General features: G+C 40.2%; 1 protein-coding gene across 3 annotated transcripts in view; it reads left to right on the forward strand.

Annotated features, from left to right (window-relative positions):
• LOC118881472 (activity dependent neuroprotector homeobox) overlaps positions 1-18,168 on the forward strand; it is a 31,474-nt gene extending 13,306 nt beyond the window's left edge. Inside the window, exons 1-4 of one of the 3 annotated variants that reach the window (XM_036826442.1) lie at positions 2,240-8,452; positions 8,764-8,876; positions 10,663-10,755; positions 12,671-16,849. In XM_036826442.1, coding sequence (XP_036682337.1) covers positions 8,769-8,876; positions 10,663-10,755; positions 12,671-15,778 — 3,309 coding nt within the window. In that variant the 5' untranslated portion in view covers positions 2,240-8,452; positions 8,764-8,768 and the 3' untranslated portion in view covers positions 15,779-16,849. Of the gene's footprint in view, positions 1-2,239; positions 8,453-8,763; positions 8,877-10,662; positions 10,756-12,670 lie in introns of those variants that run through there. The other 2 variants (XM_036826441.1, XM_036826440.1) reach the window with 2 other exon arrangements.
• The last annotated feature ends 949 nt before the right edge of the window (positions 18,169-19,117 follow it).

Below are 19,117 nucleotides of genomic sequence, written 5' to 3' on the forward strand. Positions count from 1 at the left end.
AAAAATTTTTTTTTAATTAAAAAAAAAGATATTACCATTACAGTTTAAATAGAAAGATATCCGTCAGATGTGACCATCTAGTGACTGTTGGCATCCACGGTGATGTTAAAAGCGCTTTAGGGCAAGTGGTCTCAGAGCTGAGTTTATGTTTCACTTCTTTGGATGCGATGGGACCATCTGACCTGAGATATGTGTGTGTATTCTTAATCTCCGTATCTCCACTTGAGCTGGTTTGGCTGAATTATTTATGGTTATTTCAACCTTGGGTATTAAAGTTCTGGCACTTTCAGATGTGTGTATATAATATGCTGTTGTTTACTTTTAATTAATGTCAGAGATCAGAGCTTCATGTGCATGGGTAATGGGAAGAACACCGCATTCTAGGTCTGGGGATGACCTTGAGGCCCAGCTCTGTCACTGACACGCTCATCACCCTTAAGCCAGTTGCTTCACCTCAGTTGCTAATCTGTAAAATGAGAAGAGTTTAGATCAGGCAAAACCCCAGGTTCTTTTCAGTGATTCAAAGTGCTGCTTTTTCATAACTGATTTTAGTTGGAATATGAATCTCAATCTCTTGGCTTTCCTAAGGCATGTACTTTGTTCTTTTTCATTTTGGAATTAGAATGTTCATGCCCCTTCGATTGAGAAGATACTTAAAGATTGTTGATAGTTATTTCTCTTCTAACCAGACATGGATTCAGAATAGCATTATCTTTTTCTCATCAGCTAAACCAGCTAATGCTGAAAAAGGCGGCACATATGCAAAAAAAAAAAAGGATTGATTGTAGTTATACGTGTAAAGTGGCTGCCACCAACACAAATGCACCTTTTAGGAGCATTAATTTAAAAATAATATCCAGAATTAGAGAAGTGTTGTCCCACTTGACCTGATTATGTCACATCTGGAATAACAGTTTATTCAGGGCACCAAAGAGATTGACCAACTGGAGCCTGTTCATTGGAGATTGGCGTAGGCGATAACAGAAGGAAGAAAAGAACTGAGCATGGTTAACTTGGAGAAGGGGAAGTCTTGAGAGGGAAGGAGGAAGTGTCTTAAAAACTTGCAAGGCTGTTAGGTGGCTTTGTAATTAGACGTCTGTAGCTGAACTGAGAGTTGTGGGCAGGTTACAGAGCATTGTAAAGAGTAAACTTGTGAACAGAGCCGTCCAGTGTGGGACAAGCTGCCTGGTGGGGTTTGTGCTTCCCTCACACAAAGTAATCAGGCAGAGAGTCTCTTAGAGCAGGGTTGTTTGTGGAAAGGATTCACACATTGTTTATAGAAAGTGGCCAAAAGTATTACTGTGATAAAACATTTTTGTACAGGATGCTGTATTTAGATAAATACACTCATTTTGCCTTGCATAAATATAGTCTGCCTACCAAAGAAATAGTTATGAAAACTTAATTATAAGGAATTTAATAATTGATTTGGTTAAACACTTGAAGAAAACCTTTTTTTTCTGAAGTGGAGGCAGTTTTATATTTGACACTCTACTCAGTTAATTGGGTTTCTTTTATTACCAAACTGAAAGAATAGTAAAAAATTAATGCAGTTAGTAGTTAAGAACAGAAGAAAAATTAGTTATATTTCCTGCCTGCTTCTTGTCTTTATTAACAGTGTTCTAATATGATTATCCTAAGCAACATAATTGATGTTCATTATTTAAATTTAGCTTTTGGTGTAAGTGTGTCTTCATTGGCAAAGTAGTTTCTCTTTCTAATCCTTCTGGGCTTTCCAGATACTCCCTTTTTTAGCCTCAACACTGCTGAACATTTTCTGGTGAGATGGAAGAGAGGGAAGACTAAAACTTTGCTTTTTTACCTTTGTCATGCTGCACAGTTTTATCTGCTAATCCAGAAGAGCATTCTGCCCCTGGATAGTCAGACAATTACTTGTTTCGTGGTATTTGGGATTGAGGAAGAGAGGAAAAGGAGGAGACCGAGCTGCCTTTATGTGAAGAGCCTGTGGCATCCAGAAGGTCTTTTGCCAAAAGCCTTATAGGAAATTGAAAGATAAGCTGCTTCTGTTCAGGACTGTGTTTTAGAAAAAGATTGAGTAGGGTGATTGCTTCCAGACTGAATGTAGGCTCTAGGGTCTCGATGTGTTCACTCATCGGAGGGTTGTTCTAGAAAGACTTTACAAGGTTCATTTTTTTTCAAATACAAATATTACATAAAGCTTTTTACATCTGGTTTAATTTAAATGTAGGGCTAGTGACATCCTGAAAAGCAAATAAGGTGTCTGTGTTCACCACTTTGGATCCCAGAATAGTCAGGAAAGATAAACACTTGCTGGTTATAAAAAGAAAGTGTTTTACAGTGACCACACTTTTTTTTACTCAGTGAGTGATATTGACAGGTATTAAATATGTTGTTGAGGGGGTGGCAGGAGGAGAAAACAGCAGAAATATGGGAATGATTTTTTTCTTTCTGCCTAAATAGTTTTTAACTTAATGGGTTCAAAATCCACAGAGATATCACAGATTTTTTTAAGTGCCATCATGGGTAGCAGTGAAGTAACTGATGCTTTGATTCTCTTCGTGAGAATCTTCTTAAAATGCCTGCGTCTCTTAGAAAATAGCATAACTTAATATTTTTAGTTAGATCAGTAGTTTAAAGAAACTTCAAATATCTGACTCTTAAACCCCAGGGTGGATTATATAAATACTTGGACCAGCATTAAGTGGAGTATTGTTTTAAGTATTTAGGATCTGAATTTCTTACATATTAATTTGGGTTGATGATGTACCAAAAATGAAATTGTTTATACTGTAGTAGTTTGAATGTCTTCCTAATTTTTTATTAACTTAGGAAAATATTGCTGCCTTTTTTCTTCACTAGTAATGGCATCATTTCCAGCCTTTGATTCTCCCCCACCCCCTACCAAAAAGGTATTTCCAGAGAGGCTGTATCTTTCTTCACAGCTTTAATGTAGAAATGTTTAAAAAACAACAGAGTATATACTATATTCTAATCCTTAGGCTTACTGTGGGCTTCCTATAACCATATTCTGATCAAACTGTAATTTAGGGGAGATTTTCAGTGAACTATTGGAATTCTGCTGTAGCCATCAAACATCATGCTTTGGTTTGACTGTCCAGTAGGTCCAGATTCTACATTTCAGTAGTCTGCCACCTTGGCATAAATTTGCATTATGAGCTTAGTTTAGACAAGTAACTATTTCAAGGAGCTACTTGGAAATGGAGAACTTTTCCTTCTTCCTCTTTCCATCAACCTGAGCCCCTCCCTCCACTTTTTATCTTTTTTATATTTCAACTAAGATTTCTTTAAAAACAAGGATTTCACCCCTTTAAGGTCAGGTGGGGTGGTAGAAACCACTGGTTTAGTCTAAGTAACTTGTGTTTAGGTTTTAGCAGGAAGAAGTATCTATCCTGGTCTAGCTCTCAGTACAGTGTTAGAAATGTTTTTTCTATGAAAATTCTAGATTTGCATTCACAGTATAACTGATGCAGTAGTTGTCATTCTGGTATATGTTCAAATTTCAGTTCCCAAATATTAGAAAGTAGCAGGGTTATGCCTGCAGGTGATGGAAACTAGGACACACTATCATATTTACTGGCATATTTACTGGCATGTGAAATTAGCACCATATGTTCTTATTAGGAACTTGAAACATACAAGAATGCACGTAAAAATACGAAGAATTTGTATACTGGAAAATGCCATGCTAGATCCATACTTGGAGTCGTTTAAAATATAATCTGTAGAAGTTTGATTTGGAGGCTTTTTTTTTTCTCCTGGCTTGATTATCTGTGCCTAGTCAAAGGTTTAAGATTGGGTTTTATGGGAGTTCTTTTTGTTGTTTTGTTTTTACTTTCTGTGATGGCACAGTTATAAATACTTTTCTTCTACCCCTAAAAACAGGGACTAAATGATGCCATCCTTGATACGGTGGCTTTGCAGAGGGACTGCGATACACAGACAAGCCCCACTGACTATTGGTACATTAGGTCCTGCAAATCTTGCCTTAAGCCTGCTAAACTAGTCCTGTCATCTGTTGGGTTCCCCTCCATCTTCCTGACCCAGATGAGCCTGAGTACAGCCCCTGACTAGATCCAAGCCTTTTGGCAGAGCTCTGGTTTCATAAATGATTATAATTACATTTCTCAGTTAATGACCTCTTTGCCTAAATGAAGTTCACAGTCATTGATGTTGTATCGTCATCCTTGTACAGTCCTCCTATACAGATTCGGCCTCTAGTTATTTCCTCGTGAGACAGGTTCTCTCTGCCTTTATTTACCCTCTTTGTACTTGGTGTAAACGAGTACTTTTGCTTTTGGCATTTGGTGAGAAAAGAGGTACATGTATTTGATCAGTCTTACGTATTCTACTTTATATGGTTTTAAGTCATCATGGCTACAGATGTCAGATTTTCATTTCAGCCATCTGACTCTTGCTTTCTGAGGAAGGAATTGCTTTCTGAGTGGGAATTTGGCCGGGATTATTGGTAAAACTTTAATGTTTTGGCCCTAATTAGTAGGTGTGGGTATAATTTGCAGATTGATAAGGAGTGTGGCTGAATTATTCAACAGTGAATTTAAATCATTCTCAAAAATCAGTAATTTAAGTCTAGTTCATCAGGTAGCATATGCTTAACCAAAAGTTACTTAACTTCAGTTAATAAAACACTTGCAGACGTTAACTCCATTATTAATGGGTTTGAGCTTTCCCCAAAATCTTTCAGAATTTACAAAAATGTTTTACTCCTTCCATACAGTGTTCTTGATTAATGAAACGATGGGCCAGCACCTCTTTCAGAATAACTGTATCTCCCTGACAAATTCCTATTCTTCCTACTAGTCCCAATTCACAAGAATAATTGTTTTGCATAAAATTCCCCATCTTCCCTTACTTTTTCACTTCACTTCCTCTTCTCCGTCCCACTACACAGTGGGTCTACCAGAACTTTTGGTTGCAAGTAACATGAATCAAAACTTAAGCAAAAGTGATCATGTGTTTGTTCTTGTTTATGAAAAGTTTGGGGGAGGGATGGTTCAAGGGGGCTGTCTTTCAGGCACAGCTAGATTGAGGACCTTAAGCAGTATCAACAGGAGTGTTTCCCTTTCTGTGCTTTTCGCATCATCACTGTCCGTCCTGTTTGGGGCACATGTCCAGGTCTGTATTAACCAGTGTCTGCAGAGATAGAACACTAATTGGTTAACCTGTGTCATATGCGTGGTGGAGGAAGGGCCTCTTAACTGACAGCGCCTCCACTGCGGCAGGAGTGGCTCCAAGAGGAAGCTGGGCAGGGAGAAGCAAGCATCTTTACTCCAGTGACCCAGTGCCTGCTGTATACCCCAGAAGCGATGGACTGTTGAAGGGGAAGAGCTGTGTCCTGTTCAACTTTCTGTTTCTAGCACATTAATGGGCAGGGTGCTCCAAAAATGATTGATGAACAGTGGTTTCGTTCTATTAAATTGGATGTTTTTCCCTTTTTTATGCCATGAGCTGAGAAGTTTATGGTTTGGCTGAAGGGAGCTCTCCTTGGTATTGGGAAAATGGTGCTGACCTGGTCAAAATGGCCATGCTGATAGCCAAGGAGGCTTAAGAGAAAGGTTTAGCCACTGGGGACAAATGTGGAAAGTAATCCCATCCTTCTGCATTCCTTTCAATGCCCATCTCTAGACAATTTTTGACATGATTGTAAGACATCTTCCTCCCTAAGAGTAGTGATTGTAAGAATTTGTTTTCATCTCTTCCTATTCAAAAGTGAGGAACACCCCTTAATCTCAGGCAGTCAACTTCCTATTTACTCTATCCTTACCCCTCAGTTAAGAACAGAGTAAATAGGAAGGTGTGGGCCCCAAGAATCAGATAGGTAACATCAGTAAACCCTGAAGGCAGCTGTTGATTTGAAGTTGTTAACAGCAGGTGGTGGGCTGGAAAACACAACATAGGGCCCTTGAGTTCTTTTTCTTATCACCCATAATGTCTAACATTAACTGATAAGAGTTTGTTGGAGACTTTCTTACAAGGAACGTTTGGCTTGTTGTTACAGGCATAGAAAAGCTTAAGTATACACAGGAAATGGAGGATGGGAGTAGGGGGGAGCCTTCTTTGCTCATTATATTCCTATACTACATACCTGCTTTATATACTGAGAGAAGTGTTTTATTTAACAAGCGAAAAACCAGAAGAATCTCTTAAGTGCTTTTGAGGATGCTAACGCATATGAATGTGTTATTCTAGCTCCAGATGGACAAAATCTTGGAAATGGCTTCCGTGGAGGGTGCCTCCATCTGGGGAAAGGGGCAGATGATAGAATTCTCAAGGTCATTAGAAATGTCAGAAATCTGCTTATGAAGACAGTTATAACCTTAACTCGGAATATTCTACATTTTTCAATGTAAACTTTTTCTCTTTTTTTTTTTGGCCGCACTGCATGGCATGCGGCATCTTCGTTCCACAACCAGGGATCGAACCCGCACCCCCTGTAGCAGAAGTGTGGATTCTTAACTACTGGACTGCCAGGGAAGTCCCGATGTAAACTTTAACTTGGATTCCTCCTAGCTAATCATAGAACAAATAACTTTTTTGTAGCATTTTCCAATAAGCAATGTCACTATTTTATTTATAAGCCTGTTTAATTCAACTCAAATAAGTAAACTCAAGATTTATTCTGTTGCTGAAATATCACCTTCTATAAATAAGTTTTTTGTAACTAAGCTCCCTTAGAGCATATTCTTACTTTTTCAGAACCGTAGGTGGATAAATTGGGTACAACGAAGCAGCGAGGTGCTTCACTTGGAGGTCTTGAAACAACTTTGTTAGCTGTGGGTGGGCACTTAGAACACCTGGTATTTTCCATAGGAAACTGGGTTTTCCTTTGTCCTGAGCTGCAGTTTGGCTCCCTAGGATGTTTTCTGTATAGAAGGGGGGGCGGCATTTCCAAATCTGTGTGTGTGTTTTGCTGTGCTCATCCAGGAGGCAGGGAAAGCCAGAAGGGGCTGCCTCTGGGGCACGTCTGTGCTCTGAAGTGAAACAGGATTCACACGGGATGTTCCAGAAGAACTGGATTTTGGCCCATGGAGAGTTGATAAAATGAATGGAGAAACAAAATGTCTCTTTTCAGAATTGGGTGTTTATGGACATTCATTTTGATGCCTGGTCTCTTCAGAATTAGCCTATAACACTTCCTGTATTTCTGGAACACTTTTCTTATATTTCTGAAACATTTGTCTATCAGGTGGTTCTCTCTAAATGACCTAGTTTGTGCGAACCTAGTTTTTTCTTTTTAATCAGTTTATTAACTGATTTTTTTTAAAACCATCAAAAAGATGGTTCAGAACAATTTAGCAATAAAATTTCCACAAGGAATAATGGATTTGGCCTTGAATGCACACTAATTTGTATCAGAAGTGACTTCTAAGTCTGTTAGCTAAACGATATGCAGATTATTAGATGGCAGAGAGTACAGAGGACACCATAGTCATGCTTCATAGCTAGGAGTTCCATCCTGAGGATGTGTTTTGCAGTGAACCGCATTCATCTTTTGGCCTCAGGTATACTAAGTTCTGGTAACATATCCAGATTTAGAATTTCTAGAAGTTGCTGGGATTTTTTGGTAGGCTTCATTTTTTTTTTCCAGTTTTCGTAGTTAATATTGATGTTTGGATTTGAATAATAAGTGAGGTAACATGATATCTTATTACATGTGGATTAGTTGACTTTATGATTGTGGTTTACAGATGGTAGTGGTATTATTCAGTGACAGCCTTGATTAATTAGAAACCCAGATTTGCATGTATTGAATACTAAATTTTAAATCCAGATGCATTGGCTTTTGTTTCTGCCTGTTTTTGATTTTTAGAACTACTTTACATCCTGCAAAATTTATTTGGATTATTAAGTCGATGATTAGTTTTTACACTATTTTGTAGGAAACATTTATGGTCACATTGGAAGCCATACAAATTCTCAGCTGCCCAAGTTTTATTAATTTTATTTTCTTAACCTTTGTTTTTAAGGAACTTGGGAAAGTGGATCTAAATTTCTACTTTAATGTATTGGGTCATTTAAATAATTTTTCAGTTCCCTCATACACACATAAGCTTTTCATTTTTCAAAAGGGACCCCCTAAAGTCTGTAACAGTTATTATTTGCTCTGATGCTGAGTGCCCGGCTTTTCCCGCTGAGTGCCCGGCTTTTCCCGTCTCAGCATTCATTCCGTGGCATTAGTGAGTGCCTTTGTCCAGGTGTGGTGCTGGCTGGGGGGCAAGTTACACAGCCATTCTTGTCTTTCGTTTGGGTGGTGTGCAGAAACTTACGGATACCACAGCAATACGCAGGGTAGCTCCCAGACAACAAAAACTTATTTTCCCTGGCACTCAAAATTATGTGGTAATAATGCTGAAATGGTGAACATTTTTCTGTTTTCAGAGGTTCAACATCACAAGGAGAAAAGCACTCACACTTGATTTTAAAGTAATCGGTTGGTATATAAACCTCATTCTCAACTTTAAATAAGCTCATCACCAAACTAGTTTTTTAAAAGTCTAATCAGAATTGTGCCACATTAGATTCATGTTACCTGTGATATAAAATGTCCTGTTAAAAATAGAAAAGATCAGAGAGTACTTATTTTGCCTGCCTGCTTTAAGTATTCAGAACATACTGGATAAGGATATCTACTCACCTTTTTTGTCAGACTGGGCCAGGGTTTGTGATCCTACCATCAGTGGAATTAGTAAATATCACAAGTTGTACATGTTTTGACTTGACTTAAATTTTTTTTTCCAATAGAAACTATGTTCCAACTTCCTGTCAACAATCTTGGCAGTTTAAGAAAAGCCCGGAAAACTGTGAAAAAAATACTTAGTGACATTGGGTTGGAATACTGTAAAGAACACATAGAAGTAAGTAGCATGTGATTTTTTAATTTTAACATGACTCAGCTTCTGATCCATTACTTTGTGTCAGTGGCCAGGATCGTTATTTCTTAGGGGTGATGCTGTATTTTAACTGCAGCGTTAGCTTTGCCTGAGCTTTCTCAAATAGCCTAACTTGTTCCCTTCTCCCTAAAATGGGCTTTTTCATCTTTGCATCCTGGAGCAAAAGCAGTTACCACTGAGGACGTACCACGTCAGTCATTTTTTACTAGGTGCTTTAAAATGGTCTGTAAATTCAAATCCTTAAAACAACCCCTGGGGGATATAGGAATTCTTATCTCCAATTTACAGATGAAGAACCAGTAAAGAAATAGGTCCACCTCACAGCTGAGCATGTGGCAGGGTCTGTCTGTGAGACTCCAGAGCCTTTTCTCATTCTGATATGCCTGAATGTTCTGATTGACCTTCTGGTTGTTGAGGCGTGGTGGTTTGGGTGCTTGTTGTCTCTTTCCTTGGGATTTGAGCATTTGTTGGCCCTTTTGACCCATCGTAGACTATTATCTTCCCCTAGGTAACAGTTTGGACTTCACAAACTGTTTTTCTAGCCTTTTTATTCTATGAGCTTTATTAACAGCCCTGTGGGATAGCCAGTGCAGTGGTCTCCTCTTCTAGATCTCATTACTCCAGGTCTTGTGGTTAGTTGATCAACAACCTCTGATTGGAAAGAAACGTTTAAAGCTGTTTTCCCCACTAGCCTTTTAAGTTCCAGCTGGCCAGGGACCGTAACTACCTTGTCCATCTTTGTATCCTCAGCACTTAGCACAGTGCTGGGCACGTAACAGGCACTCGGTAAATGTTCGGATGGAATTGAAAGTAAAAAAGCAATTTCCTTCATGCAACAGGTTTTCTTTTCCTGGTTCCTGTTAATCCTGCTTTAGGGGTATATCATGAAGACTGAAGCTTCTCAAAATTGGGTTTCTCTAGTTATGTTGTCCCTGGTGTGGCAGTTCAATCCCTCAAGTTCAGGTAGATCTGCCTGATGAAACAGTCCATTTACTTCCCACGCAGTGGGGTAATCTTCACAAGAATAAGTAATGCAAATGTTAAAGGTACCTTTTCTATCCTGCATTTGATTTGTTCCTCCCATTATTGCACCCACTACGTACTCTGGAATATATGTGTACTTGATTTTCCACACTGAACTGTGACCCTTTTAGGAACAAGAGGAATTTTACCATAAAACTTTTTATGTTCCTGTCTCAGGATGGAGGGGATCAAATTTTTACACAAGAATGTAAATTTAACATAATACTACTTGCTTTCTTTGAGTAGCTTTCCTCCTTTTGGGGTTGAGAAATCCTGAGTTTTCGTTCCAGTCCAATCCCACCCCACCCCCATCTCCCACAAAAGATTTTTCTTGCACAGAACCAGACTATCTCATCTGTAGTACTTACTGTAAGTGAACGTTGCTCTCTTACACTCCATTCTAATATTACAACTGATGAGTTATAGTACTGTTACGACGGGTGCTTTGGTATTAATATGTGGCTGAATTTTTTACTTAGTTAGAACTTCCAGTGGTTTCTTTGGAAACATGGTGACCATTAGGGGAATGTTTAGTTGATATAAAAAGTTCAATGTAACATCCATATGCCCTTTTGTATTTCCTAAGAGCTCTATCGATCCTAGTTTAGTTCTTGGTGGTGTCAGTTTTCCTGTGCATCTCCCCAACCCTAGTTAGAGATAGGATTTATATGTAAAGTTGAGCTAGAGTTGATACAATGTTTTTGAAACTTCTTTCACTGTTTTCTAGGATTTTAAACAGTTTGAACCTAATGACTTTTATTTGAAAAACACTACATGGGAGGATGTAGGACTATGGGACCCTTCACTTACAAAAAACCAGGTAAGTGGCACAGGAGACTTCCCCAAAAGGAAGCATCCTCCCTTTTCAGTTCTGCATCTTTCATGGTGTTGCACTGTTTGTAGGCAGCAGCCTAACGTGGGAAGTGTTGAAACTGATTGTTTCATATTTTCCTAAGAGGTAGGGAAAATTAGGAAGAACTTTTGGTCTTTTTTTTGTCATTGTACTGAAACTTCAAGTGTAAGAGGAATAGGAAAGTTTGTTACTTAAAAGTTGTGAAGCCCACTGTATACCAGCATTCCCCTCTCCTCCCCTAACCCCTGTCAAAAGTTGTTTGGTTCTTCTAATTCTAAAATGTTCCCTCCAGCATTCTGTTCATCTAGGGTATCCATCATTTTTCTGTGTTGCAATCCTTGTTTTTTCTAGAGAAGGGAAGACAGGGCTCTTACTTCCATTTACGTTTTCTTACTCATCTGTGTTGTCACCCAACCTCTCCGGGTAGCCTAAGCCAGCACGTGGGGGATGGCACAGGTGACTCTGTAGGATGGCACAGTGGTGCAGCTTAATTTTTACAAATTGGAATTAAAAACAGTATTAGGTAATCAAGGGCACCAGCCATGCCGGAAGATATCAATAGGTGATGATATAACAAAAATGGAGTTATAGGTGATGTTTTTTTCCACAGGGAGAAGTGATTATCAATTCAAACTGTACCACTATTTATTTCAAGTGATTGTAGTAATTCTGGATTATTGATCCATTCATCTGTTGGAATGTACTTGGCAGGGAATCAGTACTTTTAAAATCCACCTCATAAATTTGATAATATAGTCATCTGTTTCTTTCTTAGGAATACCCCAAGAAAGGGTATTAACCAGCAGTCTTAAAATATGAAAGCTTTCCAGTGGGACACATCACTTAGTTAATTCAGTTTTACAAATACTAAAGAAGGGTTGAGCTTTAAGGAAAAACAGAGTATTTCATTTTGGTTCGAATTGGTATCTGAAACAAGGTAGGTTTCTTAGGTTTCTAGGGGAAAAAAGATCACCTCTCACCAAAGTTGTGTTTCACCTATCTTCAAAGGACCAGCTGCACAGATGTTAATGAGCATGGTTCTGTAAGTTGCTCTTTGGTACCAGTATATTCTGCAATGCTTTACTTTTTTATTGGCTTTTTAACACCTTGCTTTCCTCACAGTCTGTAGGAAATTTTTATTTAATTTCTTAATTTGAATCAAAGCAGCTGTCACTTCATTACTTCTTTTGAAGCTGCTCTTGCTTAAGAAGGAACAGCATGGCTTGTAGAAGAAAGCCGACTTTTCAAATCATTAGTTTTTTGATCTCAGTGAAACCTGAATACTATACTCTGCTTTGATCAGAGGGGGGAAATGTTTGAGATTTTTTGAAGATGAGCCTTTTTTTCTATGAAAATTTTTCCATGATGGGGAGGATCAAAGGTGTGTCTTTATATTATATTGCCTAATTGCACTACAACACTCTGGGCCCTGAGTTTTACTATATAGTGAATCTGAAGCCTTCAGCAACTTACCAATTCACAGAGTAATTGTAGTGATTTCAGCTAGCTTATTCTTATCCTTTCTAACTAAAACGTTTCTCTTGAAGCCATTTGTCTTTGGTTTCTCTAAAACCAATGAGCGAATGTGACTCTGGTCTTTTCTAAAAACACTGAGGAAGAACTTTGAATGGAGTTTTTATTTACACTGTGATGCCAAAACAAGTGTTTAGTTTAAAACAGCTTTCTCATTTGAATATTTTATAAATTTATTTTGCATTTTGCAAAAGGAAAAAAATGATACTCAAATCTCAGTGCATTATAGAGTTTCAGTTCTAAAAATAGCATTATGTCTCTTAAAGGACTGTCTGGGGGAAAAAAGCCTAAAACCTGTTACTGCTTATCTGAAGTGGCATTCTGATTCCAGTTTTTGTCTTTTCTTTAGGACTATCGGACAAAACCTTTTTGCTGCAGTGCTTGCCCATTTTCTTCAAAATTTTTCTCTGCCTACAAAAGTCATTTCCGGAATGTCCATAGTGAAGACTTTGAAAATAGGATTCTCCTTAATTGCCCCTACTGTACCTTCAATGCAGACAAAAAGACTTTGGAAACACACATTAAAATATTTCATGCTCCAAACGCCAGCGCACCAAGTAGCAGCCTCAGCACTTTCAAAGATAAAAGCAAAAGCGATGGCCTTAAACCTAAGCAGGCTGACAGTGTAGAGCAAGCTGTTTATTACTGTAAGAAGTGCACTTACCGAGATCCTCTTTATGAAATAGTTAGGAAGCACATTTACAGGGAACATTTTCAGCATGTGGCAGCACCTTACATAGCAAAGGCAGGAGAAAAATCACTCAATGGTGCAGTCCCCTTAGGCACAAATGCCCGGGAAGAAAGTAGTATTCACTGCAAGCGATGCCTTTTCATGCCAAAGTCCTACGAAGCTTTGGTACAGCATGTCATTGAAGACCATGAACGCATAGGCTATCAGGTCACTGCCATGATTGGGCACACAAATGTGGTGGTTCCCCGATCCAAACCCTTGATGCTGATTGCTCCCAAACCTCAAGACAAGAAGGGCATGGGACTCCAATCAAGAATTGGTTCCCTCGCTTCTGGAAATGTCCGGTCTTTACCATCACAGCAGATGGTGAATCGACTCTCAATACCAAAGCCTAACTTAAATTCTACAGGAGTCAACATGATGTCTAATGTTCACCTACAGCAGAACAACTATGGAGTCAAATCTGTAGGCCAGGGCTATGGCGTTGGTCAGTCAATGAGACTGGGTCTAGGTGGCAACGCACCAGTTTCCATCCCTCAACAGTCTCAGTCTGTGAAGCAGTTACTTCCAAGTGGAAATGGAAGATCTTACGGACTTGGGTCAGAGCAGAGGACCCAGGCACCAGCAAGATACTCGCTGCAGTCTCCAAATGCTTCGTCTCTCTCATCGGGCCAGTTAAAGTCTCCTTCCCTCTCCCAGTCACAGGCATCCAGAGTATTAGGTCAGTCCAGTTCCAAACCTACTGCAGCTGCCACTGGCCCTCCCCCACCCAATACTTCCTCAACTCAGAAGTGGAAAATATGTACAATCTGTAATGAGCTTTTTCCTGAAAATGTCTATAGTGTGCACTTCGAAAAAGAACATAAAGCTGAGAAAGTCCCAGCAGTAGCCAACTACATTATGAAAATACACAATTTTACTAGCAAATGCCTCTACTGTAATCGCTATTTGCCCACAGACACTCTGCTCAACCATATGTTAATTCATGGTCTGTCTTGTCCATATTGCCGTTCAACTTTCAATGATGTGGAAAAGATGGCGGCACACATGCGGATGGTTCACATTGACGAAGAGATGGGACCTAAAACAGACTCTACTCTGAGTTTTGATTTGACATTGCAGCAGGGCAGTCACACTAACATCCATCTCCTTGTAACTACGTACAACCTGAGGGATGCCCCTGCTGAATCTGTTGCTTACCATGCCCAAAACAACCCTCCAGTCCCTCCAAAGCCACAGCCAAAAGTTCAGGAAAAGGCAGATATCCCTGTTAAAAGTTCACCTCAAGCTGCAGTGCCCTATAAAAAGGATGTCGGGAAAACCCTTTGCCCTCTTTGCTTTTCAATCCTAAAAGGACCCATATCTGATGCACTTGCACATCACTTAAGAGAGAGGCACCAAGTTATTCAGACGGTTCACCCAGTGGAGAAAAAGCTCACCTACAAATGCATCCACTGCCTTGGCGTGTATACCAGCAACATGACCGCCTCGACTATCACTCTGCATCTGGTCCACTGCAGGGGTGTCGGAAAGACCCAGAATGGCCAAGATAAGACAAATGCACCCTCTCGGCTTAACCAGTCACCAGGCCTGGCACCTGTGAAGCGCACTTACGAGCAAATGGAATTTCCCTTGCTGAAAAAGCGAAAGTTAGATGATGATAGCGATCCGCCCAGCTTCTTTGAAGAGAAGCCTGAGGAGCCTGTTGTTTTAGCCTTGGACCCCAAGGGTCATGAAGATGATTCCTATGAAGCCAGGAAAAGCTTCCTGACAAAGTACTTCAACAAGCAGCCCTATCCCACCAGGAGAGAAATTGAGAAGCTGGCGGCCAGTTTATGGTTGTGGAAGAGTGACATTGCTTCCCATTTTAGTAACAAGAGGAAGAAGTGTGTCCGAGACTGTGAAAAGTATAAGCCTGGTGTGTTACTGGGCTTCAACATGAAAGAATTAAACAAAGTTAAGCATGAGATGGATTTTGATGCTGAGTGGCTATTTGAAAATCATGATGAGAAGGATTCCAGAGTCAATGCTAGTAAAACTGCTGACAAAAAGCTCAACCTTGGGAAGGAAGATGACAGTTCCTCAGACAGTTTTGAAAATTTGGAAGAAGAATCCAATGGAAGTGATAGCCCTTTTGACCCTGTTTTTGAAGTTGAGCCTAAAATCCCTAATGATAACCCAGAGGAACACATACAGAAGGTAATTTCTGAGGATGCTTTAGAGTCTGAGAAGCTAGACCAAAAAGAGGAGGATGGTTCAAAATATGAAACTATTCATTTGACTGAGGAACCAACCAAACTAATGCATGACGCCTCTGATAGTGAGGTGGACCAAGATGATGTTGTCGAGTGGAAAGATGGTGCTTCTCCATCTGAGAGCGGCCCTGGTTCCCAACAAGTGTCAGACTTCGAGGACAACACATGTGAGATGAAAACAGGAACCTGGTCCGATGAGTCTTCCCAGAGTGAAGATGCAAGGAGCAGTAAGCCAGCTGCCAAAAAAAAGGCTACCATGCAAGGTGACAGAGAGCAGTTGAAATGGAAGAATAGTTCCTATGGAAAAGTTGAAGGGTTTTGGTCCAAGGACCAGTCACAATGGAAGAATGCAACTGAAAATGATGAGCGCTTATCCAACCCACAGATTGAGTGGCAGAATAGCACAATTGACAGTGAGGATGGGGAGCAGTTTGACAACATGACTGATGGAGTAGCTGAGCCGATGCATGGCAGCTTGACCGGAGTTAAACTGAGCAGCCAACAGGCTTAAGGGCCAGGTTCTCTGGCATTGGTGACAAATGCTGCAGCCTGGAACTCTGTTCTCCTTTCAGTATGACTGCAAAGCTGTATTCTAACTGGTACTGCCTTTTGAGTGCTGGGTCATCAGGCTGTGGGGACACGTGGCCACTCTGATCCAAGTGGTTATTTCTAAGTCTATGACACATGATTGGCTGATCTTGCTTTAGAACGTGCTGTGACAGGCACAGTAACTAAATGTGAAAAGCCAGTAAGTTGGGGGCTCATGAACGCACATGAGAAAAAGCAGAGGTTTATCTGCCTTCTCAACATGTCTTTCCCTCTGTAAAATGTTTGGTTGGATGTCCTTGAGAAGCGTTCTCTTGATTCAAACGGTAGTGTAGGGCCAACGTACAAGCTACCAGTCCAATGTGTATAGTAGACTTTGGGGAAATTGATTTTTTTTCATGTATTCATTCTGAATAGTTGAAATGTATATTTGTACAGTCTTTTAGACCTATTCAAGTGATGCTTATGATATTGTTATTGTGTACCCATCATAGATTTGTTTCTTTTTTTAGTGTTGCCCTTGCTGTGTTAATAAGCGCTGTATCTAGTTGACCTAGCAAAAGCCTGAAACTACGCTAGTGTGGACTTCGGGACAGACTTAGTTTTTGCACATAACCTTGTACAATCTCGCAACAGAGGCCAGCCACATAAGATATATATCTGGACTCTCTTGTATTATAGAATTTTTCTTGTTCTGAATATCCTTGACATTACAGCTGACAAAAACAAAAACTGGTATTTCAGATGTTTTCTGAAATCTTTTAAGCTAAAATCACATGCAAGAATTGACTTTGCAGCTACTAATTTTGACACCTTTTAGATCTGTATGAAAGTGTGTTGTGTTGAAGCAGCAAACCAATGACTGCTGCCTTTTGGATATTTAGTTTTATCTTTAGTTAAACACCACCCTGGTGTAGTCATTTATACCATCTAATATATGACACACTGTTGTAGTATGTATAATTTTGTGATCTTTATTTCCCTTTGTATTCATTTTAAGCATCTAAATAAATTGCTGTATTGTGCTTAATGTAAATATTTGCTTTATTACACATTACAGTCCTGTGTGTCCATTATGTCTTGTGCCAGTTGATGCCATGGCTCTCTTTCATCAGAGATGGAGGTACAGCCACTGAGGAAGCTTGTGGAAGACCAAGATTTGCCGTTGGCATAAAGAATGCTTTCTCTCAAGGCACCTGTTGCAAATTCTTTGGTTTGGTTTTTGTCTTTTTCTCTTTTTACTGGCTAAAATAAACATCCTCGAGTTTTTTCAGTTCCCCTTTTGTTGAGGAGCAGAGCCTGCTTATATATGTAAATGTCTCGATGATAAAAGGATGTAAACATAAGTTAGCATTCATTTGCAAGCAGAATCTTAATGCCCTGGTGTTCTTTTGTCTAAATGAAGTAAATGTTAGTTTTCACCTTATAATGGGAACAATTGTACTAAATAGTCAACTTCTCTCTGCTTTTGTTATAACTCTCTGGACCATCTTGCCCTTAAGAAAAAGGCTTCGGAGATGACACATTTGGAGGGCTGTCAAGATGCAAGGAGCTGGTATGGTGCGTTTACTGTGCATGGATTTCCAAGAGCAACCCCGTACTAAAGAACAGAAAGTTACAAAGAGGCAGAATTAGGCCGATGTTTTTGGCAGTTGTTAGGACAGTGATGGGATGGATGCTGCAATCCATGCAGAGGCTGGTCAGTCACCTCCCAGGGACACTGGCCTGAAGAGTTCTGAAGTGGCTAGTTTCCATGATTTCTGAGACTCTTCCCAGAGGGTTCATCTTGTTAATGCTTTTGCTACCCAGGAGTAAAGGTTTTGACCAACGTTCCCGTAAGCTGTAAAGTCGTGCCTCTCAAAAACAATACAGGAGAAAGCACAAAAATAGACTAGACCCTTTAGGGTGTTCGGGGCTGGCGTGGAGCTACTCTAAATCCATTATACAGCTTATAAATCCTGTGGACACCATTTAGGACAGGATGTCCCCAAGTTAAGATGCTACAGATTGAGAAGGTCTCTTTCCCTTGAGGACAGTAATACCAGCTGCATTTAAGCCATCTCACATTTGTTTTGAAATTAGTCTGCCTAATTAAAAGGTAGGAAGAATTTAGCCTGGGCTTAGAGTCCTACATGGAGTACTAGTGTGACTTGTGCAAAATAGTGGGGCGGGGTGGGGGGACGTTCCAGGTTGGACATTTGAACAAAGACGAGTATGCCTCCTTGCTGAGGTGGTGTGAGTGGGCCTTGTTGGCATGTGGAAAAGAGTTTAGCCACCTAAGAACTGGAAATAAAGATTTCCAAGTAGAAATGTTGCAGAAGCCCTAAAAGTGTCTCAATAAAAGCCATTTTTAAAAAATGCTGTTGCTACTGTTTGCTTTTGGAATAATCTGGAAATAAAAACTGGCATTCTGCCATCTTCTAATTAGAGAAGGTCTATAACGATTGAATAATCCTGTAGATTTGCTTTTTAACAAGGAAAAACAGAATTCCAGAGAACTTTTTGCCCTTTAAATTTACTGTGGCCATGAGTTCCAGACTCAGACTGAGTAGCACTATGGTTTCTCTCCCTTTTCAGCACGTTGAAGCATTTTCTTGTCCCATCTTTGGTCCCTTGTCGTTGAGCAGTGCAGGGTCTTCAGCAAATAGCTCTTTGTCCCCTCTTAAATTCCAAGTAAAAAAGGATCTGCCTCCTTTTCTCCCGTGGCTGTGTTTCTGTCTACTCGAAATGCCTACCCACTTGTGAAGACGCACAGTACTTCAGGAGGGAACAAAGTGCCAGATTTGAAAACGATCTATCAAAGGCTGGGAATGCCCCGCCCGAAACACTTCCCTGGGAGCCATTCAACTTTTGCCAAGTGAGTACTGCCATATAGAGGGGTGGTTCCCCACGTTGTGGACCACCAGCACCCAAACCTTGAGATGGGGCTCCCAAATCATCTCTAGGTGATTCTGTGCCACGCGAGCTTGAGAACCACTTAGCCTGAGTGATGGAGAAATCTACTTTTCACCAGCGAGGTTAGGTAGAGCACACTGAGTCTGGATTCCACAGAGCAGCCGCTCAGCCTTCTACCCCTCCCTTAGGCAATGATCTATTCAACCCATTGGGACCCTTAACTGCCAGCCCACCCTGTAGCTCACTGGCCTGGCACCAGTTGCAGGCATGTTTCACCGAAGTGTCATGTAGGAACATTTCAAACTCCTAAACCCCCAGAGGACTGGAAACAAAAGGAAGAGGCTACTCTCACTATTCTGAAATGCGTTCCAACATACCAGTTATTAACTGGCCGCCATGACGTACGTGG

The sequence above is a fragment of the Balaenoptera musculus genome, chromosome 15 (assembly GCF_009873245.2).
Source record: "Balaenoptera musculus isolate JJ_BM4_2016_0621 chromosome 15, mBalMus1.pri.v3, whole genome shotgun sequence".
In the NCBI taxonomy this organism is placed as follows: Eukaryota; Metazoa; Chordata; class Mammalia; order Artiodactyla; family Balaenopteridae; genus Balaenoptera; species Balaenoptera musculus.